Source organism: Mugil cephalus, chromosome 4 (genome assembly GCF_022458985.1).
Source record: "Mugil cephalus isolate CIBA_MC_2020 chromosome 4, CIBA_Mcephalus_1.1, whole genome shotgun sequence".
Lineage (NCBI taxonomy): Eukaryota > Metazoa > Chordata > Actinopteri > Mugiliformes > Mugilidae > Mugil > Mugil cephalus.
In genome coordinates, this window is record NC_061773.1 from 29,897,924 (window position 1) to 29,913,942 (window position 16,019).

At 41.6% G+C, this 16,019-nt stretch overlaps 2 protein-coding genes across 3 annotated transcripts in view; one reads left to right on the top strand and one right to left on the bottom strand.

Annotated features, from left to right (window-relative positions):
* Positions 1-16,019, bottom strand: part of LOC125006460 (nuclear factor 7, ovary-like) — a 1,183,669-nt gene that overhangs the window by 986,497 nt on the left and 181,153 nt on the right. The window lies entirely within an intron of this gene.
* mmp24 (matrix metallopeptidase 24) overlaps positions 1-16,019 on the top strand; it is a 50,836-nt gene that overhangs the window by 13,030 nt on the left and 21,787 nt on the right. Inside the window, exon 1 of one of the 2 annotated variants that reach the window (XM_047582481.1) lies at positions 3,511-3,789. The exons of the other annotated variant lie outside the window; for it this stretch is intronic. Coding sequence (XP_047438437.1) covers positions 3,628-3,789 — 162 coding nt within the window. The 5' untranslated portion in view covers positions 3,511-3,627. Of the gene's footprint in view, positions 1-3,510; positions 3,790-16,019 lie in introns of those variants that run through there. 2 annotated transcript variants of the gene reach the window in all.

The window sequence follows — 16,019 nt, forward strand, 5'->3', positions numbered from 1 at the left end:
GTGAAAGATTTTGTCAGCTTCTTTACTGATAAGATTGTGTCTACAAGAGCCTGTATCTCTAAGCCCTCCTATGACCCTTCGATTCCTCTGCCTTGCACATCTGTATTTGCTCAGTTTGAGCTGGTGTCCCTCTCTATTTTGAAAGACACAGTTAGTCATATGAAGCCCTCTGCTTCCCCTGTAGATGCCATCCCCCCTCGTCTGTTTAAAGAGGTACTTGCGACAATTGGACCAAGCGTCCTTGAGATTGTCAATAGTAGCCTCTCGTCTGGTACAGTACCTGGGGATTTTAAACGTGCAGTAGTAAGACCCCTCCTTAAAAAAACATGCCTTGACCCCTCCTTCTGTTCCATCTTCATGCCTAACTCTAATCTTTCATACATTTCCAAACTTTTAGAGAAGGTTGCCTACAATCAGCTGTTACCATCCTTAGAAGATAATGGCATCACTTAGCTTTTCCAGTCAGGGTTCAACGCCCTCCATAGCACAGCACTTTTGAAAGTTTCAAATGATACACTTCTGTCAACAGACTCTGGAAAGTTTGTTGTCCTAGTGCTTTTAGATTTGTCTGCTGCATTTGACACTGTCACAGCATTTTGATCTCTCGTCTGGAGCACTGTGTGGACATCACTGTGTTGCCCTTGACTGGTTCCGGTCATACTTAACTGACAGAAGCTTCTGCTTAAAACTTGACAACTTTGGTTCTTCAACAGCTCCACTTCCACATGGGGTCCCTCAGGGCTCAATCCTCAGCCCTCTTTTGTTTGTTCTTTACTCCCACTCGGTTCTGTTTTTAGGAAACACAGTATCTCATTTCATTTTTATGCCGATGACTGCCAGATCTATCATCCATTGGCACAAAACAATGCCCACTCAGTCCAACCACTCATAGACGACATTAAATCTTGGCTCTCATTAAATTTTCTTAGTTTTAATGAGAACAAAACTGAAGTAATGATGTTCGAACCAAGTTGTTAATCTCTCCCCAATGTTGACCTTGGCTCTGTCATTCAATCTCAAGTACTGTGTCACTAATCTGGGGCCAAGTTTGATTCTGATTTTAAATTTGAGAAACAGATCAGCGGTGTAGTACAAAAAAGCTTTTATCAACTGCTTCAAATAGCAAAGGTGAAACCCATTTTATCAAGACCTGACTTGGAGAAATTAATCCTTGCTTTTATTACGACTCGTCTTGATTACTGCAATTCCTTGTACATAGGGATCAGCCAGGCTTCCCTTGCCCGTCTGCAGCTTGTGCAGAACTCTGCTGCACGCCTGCTAACCCAGACCCGCAGACGTGAGCACATCACTCCTATCCTGGCGTCCCTACACTGGCTCCCTGTGTACAACAGAATCAATTTTAAACTTTTGTTTGTTTTTAAATGCTTGAACAACCTTGCTCCACCATATTTATCTGATTTGCTTCAGCCTTACTGCCCATCCCGATCCCTAAGATCAGCCGACCAGATGTTGCTGACAATCCCTAAAACAAGGCTGAAGCTCAAAGGTGACGGAGCATTTGCCGTTGCTGTACCCAAACTTTGGAATGACCTCACCTAAATGTCAGACAGGACTCCTCGCTTCCTGTTTTTAAATCTCTTCTAAAAACGCACTTTTACTCCCTCGCCTTTAACTTACCTTAATTTTTGTCTGTCATTGGCTAAAAAGCATTTGCAGTGAGCTTGTTTGTTCCTTTATTCTGTATTCTTTGATTGTTTTGTCTGTTTTTGAAGTGATTTTGTGTTTGTGTTTTTTATGCCTTTTATCTTAATCTTAAACCTATTTTATGTCCCAATGTAAAGCACTTTGGATTCCCCTGTGGTTCTTAAATGTGCTATATAAATAAAGTTGATTGATTGGTTGGTTGATTGATTGATGTTGAGAGGAGTCAGTTGAGGTGGTTTGGTATCTGGTAAGGATGCCAGAATATGTACTGAATAATTGAACATGCAGTTTTTCCAATTTTTCTATTTATTTATTTACATGACACCTACTTTGGGCCCAGTCCCGTCCAGTAACATGGACAAACTGGAGGTTGTACTTGAACTTTAGAGGAGCTGTCATGTCCTCCATTTTTCTTACAGTCTATGGAAAGTCCACAGATTTAGTGAAGTGATTCAGACTCATGCGAGTCTCTCTCACATGCTGACATGAAACACACAAGTAACATGGAAATGTCAAAAACCTGTTGCTGTTGGCGTGAGGGAGTTTGTTACGTGACTGACAGCTGCAGTCGAGGGAGCGTCAGATTTAGCTCTTTGTGGCTGGAAACGGGAAAAATAACCACCTGGTTCAAGACATCAAAGGTCACATGGCAGCTTCAGACACCCTTTGTTGATTAAATGTCTGGTCACCACCTCCTTCTTTTCTACCTTTTGCCATTTATGTAAATAAACTCTCTATTTTCCTAAGTCTGGTTTCTACTTCATGTTTCAGGCCTTCAAGATAAGTCGCATTGAACAAGGACAATTTAAAAAAAAAAAGAAAAAAGAAAAAAAGAAGTTTGTCTCAGTGTGTGAATTTCAACAATTTCCCAATTATCTCAGTATTGGCCTTGTTTAGCCGTGTTTCTATTTCAGTTTGTTTTAATTCTGGACTAAGTCAGAGATCTAGAGTCTATCGGGGCCTGAGTCAATCAACGGGACCTGGTCAGCTTCTTTATCGTGTGGTTTAAAATGTTTTCAAATTAGAGAACTAAACGCACTCGGCATCGATTACTGAGACAACATAATTCATCTCAACTTCCTCCATCGACAAATATTTAGTGTGTTGGTTGGAGGACTATCCAGTAGATAAAGAGGTGTCTCTTTCTTTGTATCATGATGTAATCCAGATGTTACCAGACTCTAACACTCCTGCTGTAGTTTCACCCTCCTGTTAATTAAATTTAAAAAAAAAAGTGTGTCAGGTTCTGTGTTTGTTTATTGACTATCTAGATATCTCTTTAAATAACAACACGTCCTCCACATATCCAGTAATTTGAATATGTATTTGTTAAGGGAAAAAGTGTTTGTGTCTGTATTCGTATTCCAATAAAATTCCAAATATCTTCAAATTTAGGATAAGAAAATGTTAAAATAAGTTTTCTTTAATTAGCCATTATAATAATTCTGGATGTAGTCTATGTATAATATTAGTGATAATTGGAGGGTTAAAGTCCAGGGTCCCCTGTCCCGACCTGTGGCCTCCAAATCTTAAACCAGAGGAGGTTCCTGCAGCTGCAGCGCTCCTTGTGTCGACACAGAGTTACTGCAACAACATCCATCACATCCTCCTCCTCCTCCTCCTCCTCCTCCTCCTCGCTCTGGAGCGCGCACAGACCGACCTGCATCAATCCAGACTCCGCTTCACCTAAACGAGTCCGAGCTTCTCATCAGCGGAGGAGAAACACAGCGCGTCTGCGCAGGTGAACAAAGGGGAGGAGAGAGAGGGAGAACGAGGGAGGGAGGGAGGCTTAGGAAGAGAGAGGGAGCGAGAGGGAGAGAGGCAGACAGTCAGAGCCGGGGGATGAAATCGGAGCGCACGGATCGTTTCCTCCGGTAAAGCAGCGGAGTAGGAGCCTGGAAATCACCGGCGGGAAGCGGAGGAGGAGGAGGAAGAGGAGGAGGGGATTTAGGGGTCTCAGCTATGGCGACGGGAGGAGGAGGTGGTGGTTGTGGAGGTGGTGGAGGAGGAACGAGGCGGAGGAGGAAAACGGGGCTCCTGGGATTCTGCTGGAAAACCTGCTACTTTCCCATTTTGTTCTGGGTCGTGTCCGTGTGCGGGGAAGAGAAGACGTTCATCGTGGAGGTGAGTCCGAGGCAACAACACAGTGAATGAGAGCAAAGAGAGAGCGTGTGTTTGTGTGTGTGTGGGGTGTTGGTGGTGGTGGGGGGGTGTTTGTGTTCATCATCCTCAGCATCCTCATCACTCTACGCGCTCAGGCTGGAGCGGACTCGTGCGCTTTTCTCCTCTGGAGGTTTTCCGTTTCCATCTCTTCACGCACCGTCCTCCTCCTCCTCCTCCTTATCCATCCGTCTCTCCTCCGGCCTTAGTCCTGCCGTGAAAGTGATATCCAGCCTTCCTGTGAGCACGGTGGCCTAGATTAAAGATTCACGAGTCTGTGATGTGAGTGAATTAAAGCAACAAGAGTGAGAGACGCGCACCAACGAAACCTTTTGTTGTTGTGTGGTCAGCGCGCGGGCTGCTTCCAGTCCGCTGCTTCTCCTCGACATCACCAACACACGGTGTCTTAATTGCTCATCAGGTTTAATTGTTTTCCTGCTGGTTTGTCTGTCTGGGCTTCCGGCCAAAGTAGGGAGTCGGTCCAAGATGGAGAGGTTCCGGAAACTGTGACAAACTCCTCATTTAAAGCGATTCTAGTTTACAGGCTGATCATGATTCGCTGCTGTGTTGTGCTGTACATGTTGGATGTGTTGTGCTGTACATGTTGGATGTGTTGTGCTGTACATGTTGGATGTGTTGTGCTGTACATGTTGGATGTGTTGTGCTGTACATGTTGGATGTGTTGTGCTGTACATGTTGGACGTGTTGTGCCACCAGCTTCCAGGGAGCTCTAAGAGTGAACCGTGCTGAACAAAGCATCTCTCTCCCTCCTCACCGAGTCCAAATATAGCCTCCTCTCCATAATTTATGGAAATGGCAGGGAGTTGGATGAGAGGAGGAGGAGGAGGAGGAAAAGGTGCACACAGATGAATTCAAGTCTGAATATTAGAGCGTCTTCTGGAGGCTGGGCTTTGTCTCGGGCTGTAGCCACACAGAGAAAGTTCTTTGTGAAGCGGAGAGGTTTGTTTTTTCCTGTCAGCAGGTGTGAGCAGATCCTTTCGGTCAAAGCAGAGATGCCTTGTTTGGAATGTGGGTCATGAATCCCGGCAGCAGAGCTTCATCTCCAGGAGACGTGATCAGTTCTTTTTATTTAGGGATGTTTATGTTGCAGGTGACACTTTGATTGAGACAAAGGAAGTGCCTGTGGCTGCGCAGAGCTGCCGAGGCGTCATCACAAAGGATGAGACGTTTTCACTGGAATCAGAATCCGCCTGCGCTGCTGCTGTCGTGCTGATACCAAACAGTTTCTGCAACGATTTGGGCTCAGTTTGCAAAAATGTTGCAAAGGATTTAAGCGGGCTCCCTCCAGGGATCCAAACAGAAAACATTTTCAGTATTGATTCTCGATAAAATGTCCAAAATTGTTGGTGAGCAGGCGGAGATGTCATCAGGCTCTTTGTTCAGACACATGGAGTCATGTCTCCACATGTTTTTGTTCGACTAAAAGAACAAAAGATCAGTTTTCAGTAATGTACGAACGCGAAAGCCCAAAGTATGTCTCTTCTCAGATGTTTTCAATTAATTTCACAATTATTGCTTGAAAAAAACACACATTAGTAAAAGAAGTTTCCAGATATATCCACAGTGTAATTTGGAAACAGATCTGGATGCATCATGTTCAGATGCAAAACAACAAATATCCTGAAATCTGCAAATAGTTGCATTTCTTTCACATCTGTCAAGTGCAGAAAAATAACCACAGAGTGATTCTTAACTGGACGTCTATTAGTCCTTTGCTGATGAGTGGGCTAAGCAATTTTAATCCTACCATATGTTTTATTGTCCTCACAGAGCTGAAGGCTGCGTCTAAAGAAACTGTTCATGGAAAAATAACTGAAGAGTGAATTTAAGACATGTTGCAGATTAATTTAAAGTTACTCAGCTCATCCAGTCTGAGCTTTGATCGACTGAAACAATAGATTTTCTTTGAAAACGTCCAACGTCAGAATTCAGATTCAGTTCACTTCAAGACAACTTATTTATCCCTTAAAGGGTAATTCCATCTGGCAGCTCGCACACCACCACAGAAAACACACACCCACACAAAACAGAGAAGGAAAGAAAAGGTTGGAAGCTGTGTGCAATCTGCCATCTCTATAGTTTACATGTACAAATTCAGAGTCAGATATTCATAATCAAGGCTGTGACATCTTCTGTTTGGTTCACAGGAAGTTTTAAGTTGTTTAAAATAGTCGAAAATAGTGAAAATGAAAATGAACATAGTGGTTGAGAGAACTTAACACACATGAACAGATAAATCACTAGAACTCATGAATGGAAATGTTACTAGAATTTGCTGGACATGCTTTGGATGAAATGCTCTTAATCTGGAAATGAATTATGGTGTCAGGTTATCTGAGATAATAAGGAATAAAAAGCTTCTAAGGAATCATGTGGTCAGGATGACGACAGTCTGATTAGTAAACGATTATTTTGTTTACTAATTAGTGAACAATTATTTCAAACAAACACTAACGAGCAGCGAAATCACCAACTCTAAATCTTTTGTGTCAGTGTGTTGCTGGTTTCAAAGTGATGAAGACGTTCTTTTTGTGTGTTTTCTTGAGTTGCAGTGTGTTGATGTTTCTCTGACTTTGTGAAAATGACTGATTCTTTTTGGAAGATCCAAAACCTCAAATATTCCGTTAATTACGACATAAAATGAAGCAATCTCAGTCGTAGAAGATGAAAGTAAAATCATTTTAAATCTTTCCTTCAAAAATAGTTGAACTGAATGTCATTTAATGATTGATTCTTGCTATTTTTGTCTAGAATTCATAGAATATTTGATTTGTCTCATGCGTCGTCCATTTTCCTGTAGATTTAGACCAATAGCAGCTGAGTTTTACATGCGTTAGGAAACTGTCAGACACAAAAACCACACTGCACCTTAAATACCTCCGGTCCCAGCGTCACCTTAACATTCATTCTGTATTACAGCGGCTCTGCAGAATGAAACAGATGGTTTTATTGGAGGTGTTCAGTTCTTTGTCTGGACGTTTACACAACAGGTCAAATGTCTTCTGTAGGAACCAAGCGTCTTTTTGGCTGAGAGCCACAGGCAGACGCTGTTGTTGTTGTGCTGCTGAATCACCGTTCTGTGGCGATCATTAAACAGATGAACCTGCTGCTGGTGATTGTCTTAATGCAGCGATCGACTGATTCATTGACTGGGCGATAAACAAAGGACAGAGGGACAGAAAAGCACCAGGGGTTCAAGTGGTTGTTAGACATTTAAATGAATTATTAACAGGGTTCAAGTGAAACAGAAATTCATGAGTAATCTTTCAGAAAAACGTTAAAATCTAAATGCAATCTGTACGTACACACAAAGACATGTTTTATTTAAGATGACAACTTAAACGTACATCTTTTAGTTTTTAGTTACGTCTTCACAGATGGAGGAATCAACTGCAGGAAAGTGTGATTTTATTAATCATGATATTATAGAACAGGGTTAAGAAATTGATTGATTCTTTACATGGATTAAAAGGGAATTTAAAAAGATAAATAAAACTCAACGAATACAAATGACCAAAAACAAAAATAACACAACATGAACAAAGGAAATGTGTGTGGGTTGATTATTTCTTCCACTTCTCCCAAATTTTAACACATTTACTGACCTGCAACTTTATTGAAAATGATATATCCAAAAAACAAACTGGACTTGGTTTTGGTCTGAACTCGTTTCTTCAAGACATTTCATCCGAGTCTGAAGATTAATGGAAGCAAACCAGGGTCTCCAGTCTCAGACTATGACTCTTCTATTGGTGAGTAGTCGTTGAGCATAAAAGTTCACCTCAGTAGGAAATGCATTAACATTATAACCAGTAAATAATGTTGTGTCCTGGGCTCCACTGAATGCAACACGCTCCTTATTTAACCCTGTAGCTTCTTTAGAGTCGACTGGATCCAGTGAATGTTTCTTCCAGTCAGAGTAAATGTGGAGAGAGGAGCTCGTACCTCGTGTTCTCTGCTCCACATAAACTCCCTAAATCTCTGGAAGATTAGTCTCCAGGAAACTTTCCTCTTCTTCTAAACGTGGCAGCGTCACTGTTTGTTTGTTTGTTTGTTTATCTGAGCCTTTCACCTTCGTGACTCCATGGATTCAGGTTAGATCAGATACAAACATCCACATCACACTAGTTACTGACTGACGCCTCAGTCACGGACTGAAGCTGATGATGTTGTTATCAGATTATCGGATGAGAGTGTGTTCAGACTTCTCTTCTCGGTTGTTTTCTGTCTGTTTTTCTGCCTCCTCCCAGGAGTGGAGGAGCTCTGGGGGTGAAGACTGATCCCTGGAGTGTAGTAAACACCACATTACACCTGAGAAACGTTTCTAATTGAGTCTGCAGCGCTGCACTTATCCGAGGCCGATGCGTACGCTCGCTGTGTGGGTGGGTGTGAATTGACGCCTGTGACTGTTCGGCTTTGTCCTGACGATGCATCGCTGAGTGGAAGAACAGAAACTGTCCTCTGTTTTCATGTCCACCTGCTAACGTTTTAGCCGCGTGATTTTATTGTTTTTTTTGCCTCCTTCCATCACCAGCCCACGCTCACTCCGCCACCGGCTCAGAGCTGCAGCTGTAAATAAGAGGAGATGTCACTGGACGTTTGATGGGAGTATTGTTCTGTCTGGAACCAGTCGAGAACCGTTTAAAGGGCTGAGATGCAGCTGGTTAGCTCAGCTGAACTCAATCAACCTGCCCTGTTAAATAATTCACATGCTTCAACAGCCGTGATATGAATTCATAACATGCTCCACTCTGGGTGCTGCTGTAAACGTCAGTCATCGGCTGCAGTGGACGAGGTTTTGTCATCACTGGAAGGTTTTGATACATCGTGTTCTTTCGCTGAGGACTTTTTGCAGCTCATATAGAGGGTAGAAGGACTGGCAGGTTTTTCTCAGGGTGATTTCACACCTCGTTTTTTGTTCTGTGTGTTTAAAGGTGTCTGTGTCCTTCTTTCTGGATAAAAATGACTCAAAACATCCTGAAAGTCAACAGAGAGAACCCAGTCAAACATGAATCAGTTATTTTTTCAAGATGAATGAATGAATCATTTGATTGTGTGTGTGAGTCTGAGTCCTTCAGACTAAATGTTCCTGTAACAGCTGATCAGGGTCTAATCTGATCCCATTAATCAGAACCAGCTGAGTTGTGAGATGTTGGTGGTTTCCTCTCATCAGCTGATGCTCCAACATTTCTACTGGATGAAGGTCAGGACTTTGACTTGTTCCTAAACATTCATCTGGTTCTTCTGGAGAACCACTGGTGTTCTTGGGCTCCTTGTCTTCCTCCATGACCCAGTTTCTCTTCACATTCAGCTCATGGACTCATGTCCTGACATTTTCTTTCAGAGTTCACTGGTAGAATTCACAGTTCATTGGTCCATCAATGATGAGCAGATGCAGCAGAACAGGAACAAACCAGGACATTAGCGCCCCCATGTTTCATGGAGGGATGAGGTTCTGATGCTGGAATGCAGTGTTGGTTCATCTCCAAACATGACGATGCCCAAACATTTAAACTAAACTATTCTACTCTGGTCTCATCTGTCTCGTCATTAACTTGTGATCCTGGAGGTGCACTTACTTTTGCTACACACAGATATGTAATATTGGCTCATTTTACTGAAACACATAATATTTCAGTTTCATGTGTTTGTTTGGGTTCTTTGTCTATATTTTCAGGAGGTTTTAAGTCGTTTTCCCTAGAGGGCAAATACTTTTCAGTAGCAGTGTCACATATGTATGATTATCTATATATTAGTAACTGATCAGTTGACTAACTCGTGGGCAGCCAGGAGATCACACTCATCACTTTTAGTAGCACATCCTTGTGTTTTTCTGCAGCGGTAGATTTGAGCTCAGAGACCCTGAGTGCAGTTCTAATTATAAATGAATATGATGCAGCGCTCGGTCTGTTTTGAGAAACAGCTTCTTGGTTCTCGATAAGCTCCCTGGGTGCAGCGCAGAAGGATTACGTTTGATCAGTGTGGCAGCGCAGAAGGAGGAAACCATTTCACACCGACATGTAAATTTAATTATGCTATGTGCCTGCAGCTAGAACGCCCCATCCTGGGGTATGACGTTCTTTATTGACCTTACAATAAATTGAAATGTTTCTCGGGATGTTATAAGATTTAAGAATAAATAAATGAAATGTAGAAGTGCACATAAGGGAAACACGGCCCCAGCTGTTTCTGCTGAGATGTACGCTGATGTATCGTTTGTGCTCAGAATTTTTACATTTCGGGTTAAAAAGGTCAGTGAATCCTTGTTTCCAGGAACTGCTGTGAGCTCCTTCTGCACCAGTAACATCAACTAAACAGTTTCAGTAACTGCTAAACTGTTCAAAATACATGACGCATTGGATGCATGTTGTTAAATTATTAGAACTCAGTCCGTTTTCGTTGAATCCTCACTCTTTTAGACTAACTCTGTTAAATTAGGGCAACCAGCAAAATTCACTCTGACCTCTTTTTCCAACTCTGTAGAGACACGGTGCTGCTTCTAAAGTGTTCTTCAGTTTTCTACATTTCTGCATAAAAATGACTCAAAACATCAGTGGATTTTTACACAAGTCCTGAAAGAAGACAAAGAGAGAACCCAACAAAACACATGAAACACAAATATTAGACCTGTGTGTTTGTTTATTCAGAACAAATCACTGGTTCTACTTGTTGTTTCGTGACCTTTGTTTTTTCTTACTTTTAATTTTTTGGGATTATTCCCACTTTCAAAATTGTTTCTTAATAAAAATGAGTCAGAAAAAGTCCTAAAAGTAGACGAAGCGAACCCAATCAAACACATGAAACGCAAACATTAGACTTGGTGTTATGACCCGGCTCAAGACGAGTCATGATGGAGTCACAAATGTAAGAGTTTATTTCATTAAAAAGAAAACAAAAAGACGACAGGTGAGATATGGTGAGCTTCTGAAAAGTGGAACGAGGCCCTTTATTCAGTCTGCTCAGGGGTGTTTGGTTCAGGTGATGAAGTAGTGAAAGTGTGGAATCATTAAAATGAGCAAATAATACATATCAGAGAGTAGCTCCTCTAGGATTAAACCAGAGTCAGTGAGTTCAGGAGTGTTTCCATCAATGATGAAACTCAGGTCCTGGTTTAGTTTCTATAAATCAGGGATTTGTCTCATGTTTGTGTTGAAGTGTGTGATGACGACGGACAAAGGAGCTTTGTGAGGAGCTCAGAGAAAGAGTTGTTGTTGCTCATCAGGCTGGAAAAGGTTCCACAACCATCTGTAAAGAGTCTGGAAGCCACAAATAATCCACAGAGAGTCAGACAGATTGAAGACGACTGTTCCCCTCCACAGGAGTGGTCCACCAACAAACATCACTCCATCATAGTGTCCCAGAAGGTCCCAGAAGGTCCCAAAGAATGTGTGTTTTGTGTCATTTGTTTCTTTTCTTTGTCTCCTTTCAGGACTTGAGTTAAAATCTGTTGATTATTGTTTTTGCAGAAAGGTGTGAAGTTCTGGATGACGGAAGAAACAAATCGCTAAAATCCACCAGATTTACATTTGGCAGTAACAAACAAAACCAGCACAGTGACGATAATACAGGTTTAGTTTTGGTACAAAATATTCCTAAAATGGTTCAAACTTTTCCCGTATGACCTGGTGCCTGTGGACATTAAATGGAAGTCTCTGATGGTTTAATACAGTACAGTGTTTCAGATGAGACTCCATTGTCCACAGGAGCCTGATCTAGGCAAAGAGGGCCGACATTCCCCACTCTGCATTTCAGTCCCCAAACACACGTCGTATACGTTCTAATTCCCAGTGGGCGTGAAGGCATCGTGGCAGCAGGCTGCCTGGTGAACTGGATCAAATGACCCCACAGGAGTAGTGAGGAAGCTGTAGACGGTGATGTGAACCTGAAATATTGAGGAGGCGCTGATGGGAAAGCGTTCCCGTTGTTGACCTGTGGGTTTCGTCTACGCTTCCACTACTTTGACAGATTCTGGATTTTTCAGTCATGTCAGCGCCTCCAGGGACGGCCGGCGTGGGTCGATCCACAGCTTCAGTCCAGACTCAAATATCTGTCAACACTTCTGATTCTGACGCTGTTGCTGCTCCTGGTGCTTTTCTCTTTTCTCTGTGCTTCTGGTCTCGTTGCTGGAGAAGATGCGTCGTTTTAAGAGAAACCGTTTGGGGATCTTGTTTTCTGAAGAGGTGTTCCCTTTGCAGCTTCTTTCTAACACAATCATCTATATCCTGGCAGCCATTGATCGGTCTGTGTGTGGATGATGTATGAGTTATTCGACACCACAGACATGAGCTCATAGCTCTGAGCCCACGAGTCCCACCTGGATATTCACCTTCAAAAAGGCTTCATGTTACGCGGTGGTAGCCCTTTAAACGTGAGACCACGTTAAGACAAAACCTTTTCACTGGCTGTGTTTACATGAACGGAATTGCTTCACTTTATTAAATTACAGTTTGTTTTCTGCTGCTGTTTGTTTTATTTTTTAACTTTTTGCCATAAAACTGGAAGTAAAGGTGTTGGAGCTGCAGCAACTCGTTGTCATGTCAAAACCCAAATGTCAAAAGTGGAGAAACGCTAGGTGACGCTTGTGATTGTAAAGATTTATTTTAAAACTGACAAAAACCCAAAAGAAGAAGACGAAGAACGAGTTGAACTCACGCTGAGTGTCTGAACTGAGAAACCCGGAGGGTTTGGTCTGATGGTTGGTTGGTGGTCGGAGCCTGAGAGACGTTGTTGTGTTTCAGAAAAGAACTCCAGAGAAGATGCTAATGGTGATGCTAATGGTTAGCGTGTTAGCTCTGCTTCCTGTCAGTGTGTTTCTTCATAAACTAGTTTCTTCACTCCAGTAGTTGTTAACCTTTAGCAGCAGGTGGATGAGATTCAGCTTTATTGTCATTGTGATTTAAGGGTGAGGTTTTACTTTTTTGTGACTTTTGTTTGATTTGTGGCTTTTTTCTGTCTCTTGTCATTTGAGAGTCATGAAGGATGTGCTGTGATTCAAAGTTTGAACAGATGTTCGGCCTATAGGCCTATAGCAGCATAACTAACCCTTAAACGTAGAGACATTTAAGTAAGTAAATCTGTCTCTGACACGCAGTGAGACACACTGAGACATGACAACTATTTTGTTGCTGTGAAGATTTTTTTCAAAGACACATGGAAGATGAGGAGACGCCACAAACCTCTGGACCCAGTGAGGACACTAGTTTCTTGAGTCTGTTTGCTTATGAAAATGAACTGCGATTAATCTAGAGTTAAAATTAATGATATTTAATCGCGATTAATCAGAATCAGTCGTCAGCAACGGGAATTTTAATCACTTGACAGCACTAATTAACAGATTACTGATGAAAATGTCGACCGATCAAATAGTTTTGATGCAGCCTTGAAAGTTATGAACCTGCTGACGTCTGTGTTTTTGAAAACTTCCGTGCAGCCCTCAGGACAAACCTCCAGACTTAGACCGCCTCGTCATCAGCTTTAAACCAGCGCTGGTATTTTTGGTTCGTGTAAAGTTTGACATTTTTTGAGACGGAGCTTTTTCCCCCTACAGCGACAACACGATGCATCTGGCAGATGCTTTTATCCAAAGTGCCTCACAGCGACACGGCTGCATACGTCTGAAGTTTGGATTGCCCCCGTGGGATCTGAACCTTTAACCTTCGCTGCCTTAGCGTCTCTGGTCTCTGCTTTTAGGCTGAAAATGTCTCCAGCTCAGACTCCACTGATCTCTAACCGAGACACTTTTACCCAGAAATAAACTGTCTGGAATGTAGTAGGAATAGTAAATGAGTGCTGAGATATAATCTGACATCATATTTACAGTACGGTCTGAACAGCAGCATTAATCTGATGTTTTATTTGTAGATATCCTGACTCTGTCTCTGCAGATTTATAAGAATCTCAACCTGTGTCTCATCTCTTTCCATTCTCTGTGTCTTTATCTGTTTTTATTTTGTTAGTTTTCTGGTGTTTGGAGGAAAGTTTGACTTCATCCAGTTCTTGCTCAGATTCTCACTTGTGATCAGATGTTAATCTTTAAGCTAAAGACGTTTTTAAAGTACTGTCGGAGAAAACCTACATCCACCCAAACACTAGGGGGCGCTGTGTCTTTTTAACCCATCGGGTTAATTTTTGTTTCTACTTCCTATTTCACAATTGAGACTGGGGATGCAACGATGCATCAAAGTTAAAAATTGATACAATTTAGTGACGATTCAAATCAGCCGAGATGAGAAAATTAATTGCGATTCCTTTTTTAAGCAGCAGAGGGCGATATCATGTTTTTAGTTCATTTGTTCGTAACTCAGTCCGGTTTTCAGGCGGCATGAGATATGATGATCTTCCTTTTAAAATAAATATAAGATGAGATGTTGCTTCTCAACGAGGGACTGAAACTTTTGCTGATTTATTTTGAATAAATCAGAAAACCATGGAGACGGAGAAGAAGCCAGAAAAACTAAAGAGGGAACTAACTATTACCAAGAGGACTGATCTGTAGATACATTCAGTGCGAGGTTCTACGCTGTTGTCTAAACTCTTTATTTCACCTAGAAGAGTTCAGCCTGAGCTCAAAGCAGAGCTGCAGGTGTGATGAGAAGGTGGAGAAGAGCTGTAGTCAAAAACCTTCACATGCTCAGTTTTCCTTCATTTTTATGTCCAGTGTAATTTGTCTTTTTGTCTGAGGAGTTTTTCTGCATTGCAACGTTTAGAAGAAGAGAAAATTTTCCTGGAGACAAATGTGAACATTTGTGGAGCAGAGAACACAAGATACGAGCTCCTCTCTCCACATTAACATTCACACTTTAGGAAACTACAGGAGACAAACTGTAGGACATTTAACTCCAGATCAAGGACAACACCTTGTCTCTTGCTTTTCTGAACAGACTCTAATACGACTTTAGTTGGGACCGTCTTCACAAGAAAAGCTGTTCACATTTAAATATTAACTCTTCTCCTCGTTCCCCTCATTTCTTTGTGCATTATTTATCCTTTTTTTCTATTTTTGGACGACCGTCCGTCTGGTTGTTGATTTTTTTAAATCTGTGACTCATTTAATGTGAGTTCAGGTCATTTTAAGACATTTTAGCTCAAAGTAACACGAGGGGAAACGCAGAGGAAGCTAAACGCTCCACTTATCACCACCTGGACGCTCGGTCTCACTCCAGCTGAGACGGTAAATAGTTTAACGGGAGAGACGAGGTCTATTTTTATCGCAGGAGACAGACGGAGGAGACACGCTGACGGGATGACGCTTCAGGGGCAGAGACGGCCAATCAGGACGCAGACGGAAGGAGACACAGCCAATCAGGTTAGAGACGGACGGATGGACAGACGGGTGGACGCAGATGTGAACAGACAGCGTTGTGTTCGTCTCAGGAAACACCAGAAGGAAAAAGAATCAATCTGAGGGGGTTGTTCTTCTTCTTCTTTGGAAAACAGGAGACGTCTCTGTCTGCTCCTAAATCTCTGTCAACTCCTGGTCTCAACAACAGTTTAGACTGATTTACTCTTATATTACTCACCCTCATCCACCTGTACAGGATCTATATTTATCATTGTTTGGTTTCTCTCAGTATTTCTAATGTCCAAAATTTCATTTTGATGTAAATGAAAAAATAAAGCCTCTGTCTCTGAGTCTTTCTTAAATTATTTCCAAATAATAAATCAGAGAAGAAAAACAAACATAAAACAATAAAAGATGTAAATTTATGGAACAGCTTAGAAACAGAAATTAATAGATTTAGAAATAATTTTCCTTCCTGCCTTGGAACCTTTTTGAATATGTTGTGAACACGTGTTTCTGTTGTTTTTTTATGAAAGATGCTGATGAGACTTTATTACTGTGAGAAAAACAGGCTCAATAAGTTAACGCCTGTAGCTGTTCACACACTGTACATTAAATGTCTTTCTTTTGTATTTGCATGTGTATATACATATATATATATATATATATGTATGTGTATATATACATATGTCATGTATTGTTTTGTTCTACTGACTTTAATAAATAAATAAGATTCTACAACAGACGTGATCAAACTCTGGCTTCACAGTGGAGAGATTTCAGAGGAGTCTGGTCCAGTTACAGGCTTTTATTTTACTTTTATTCCTTTACTATGATGTAAATGTTCTGAGTGTTTGAGTTTTGACTGTGATGTAAATATGTTACCTCCACT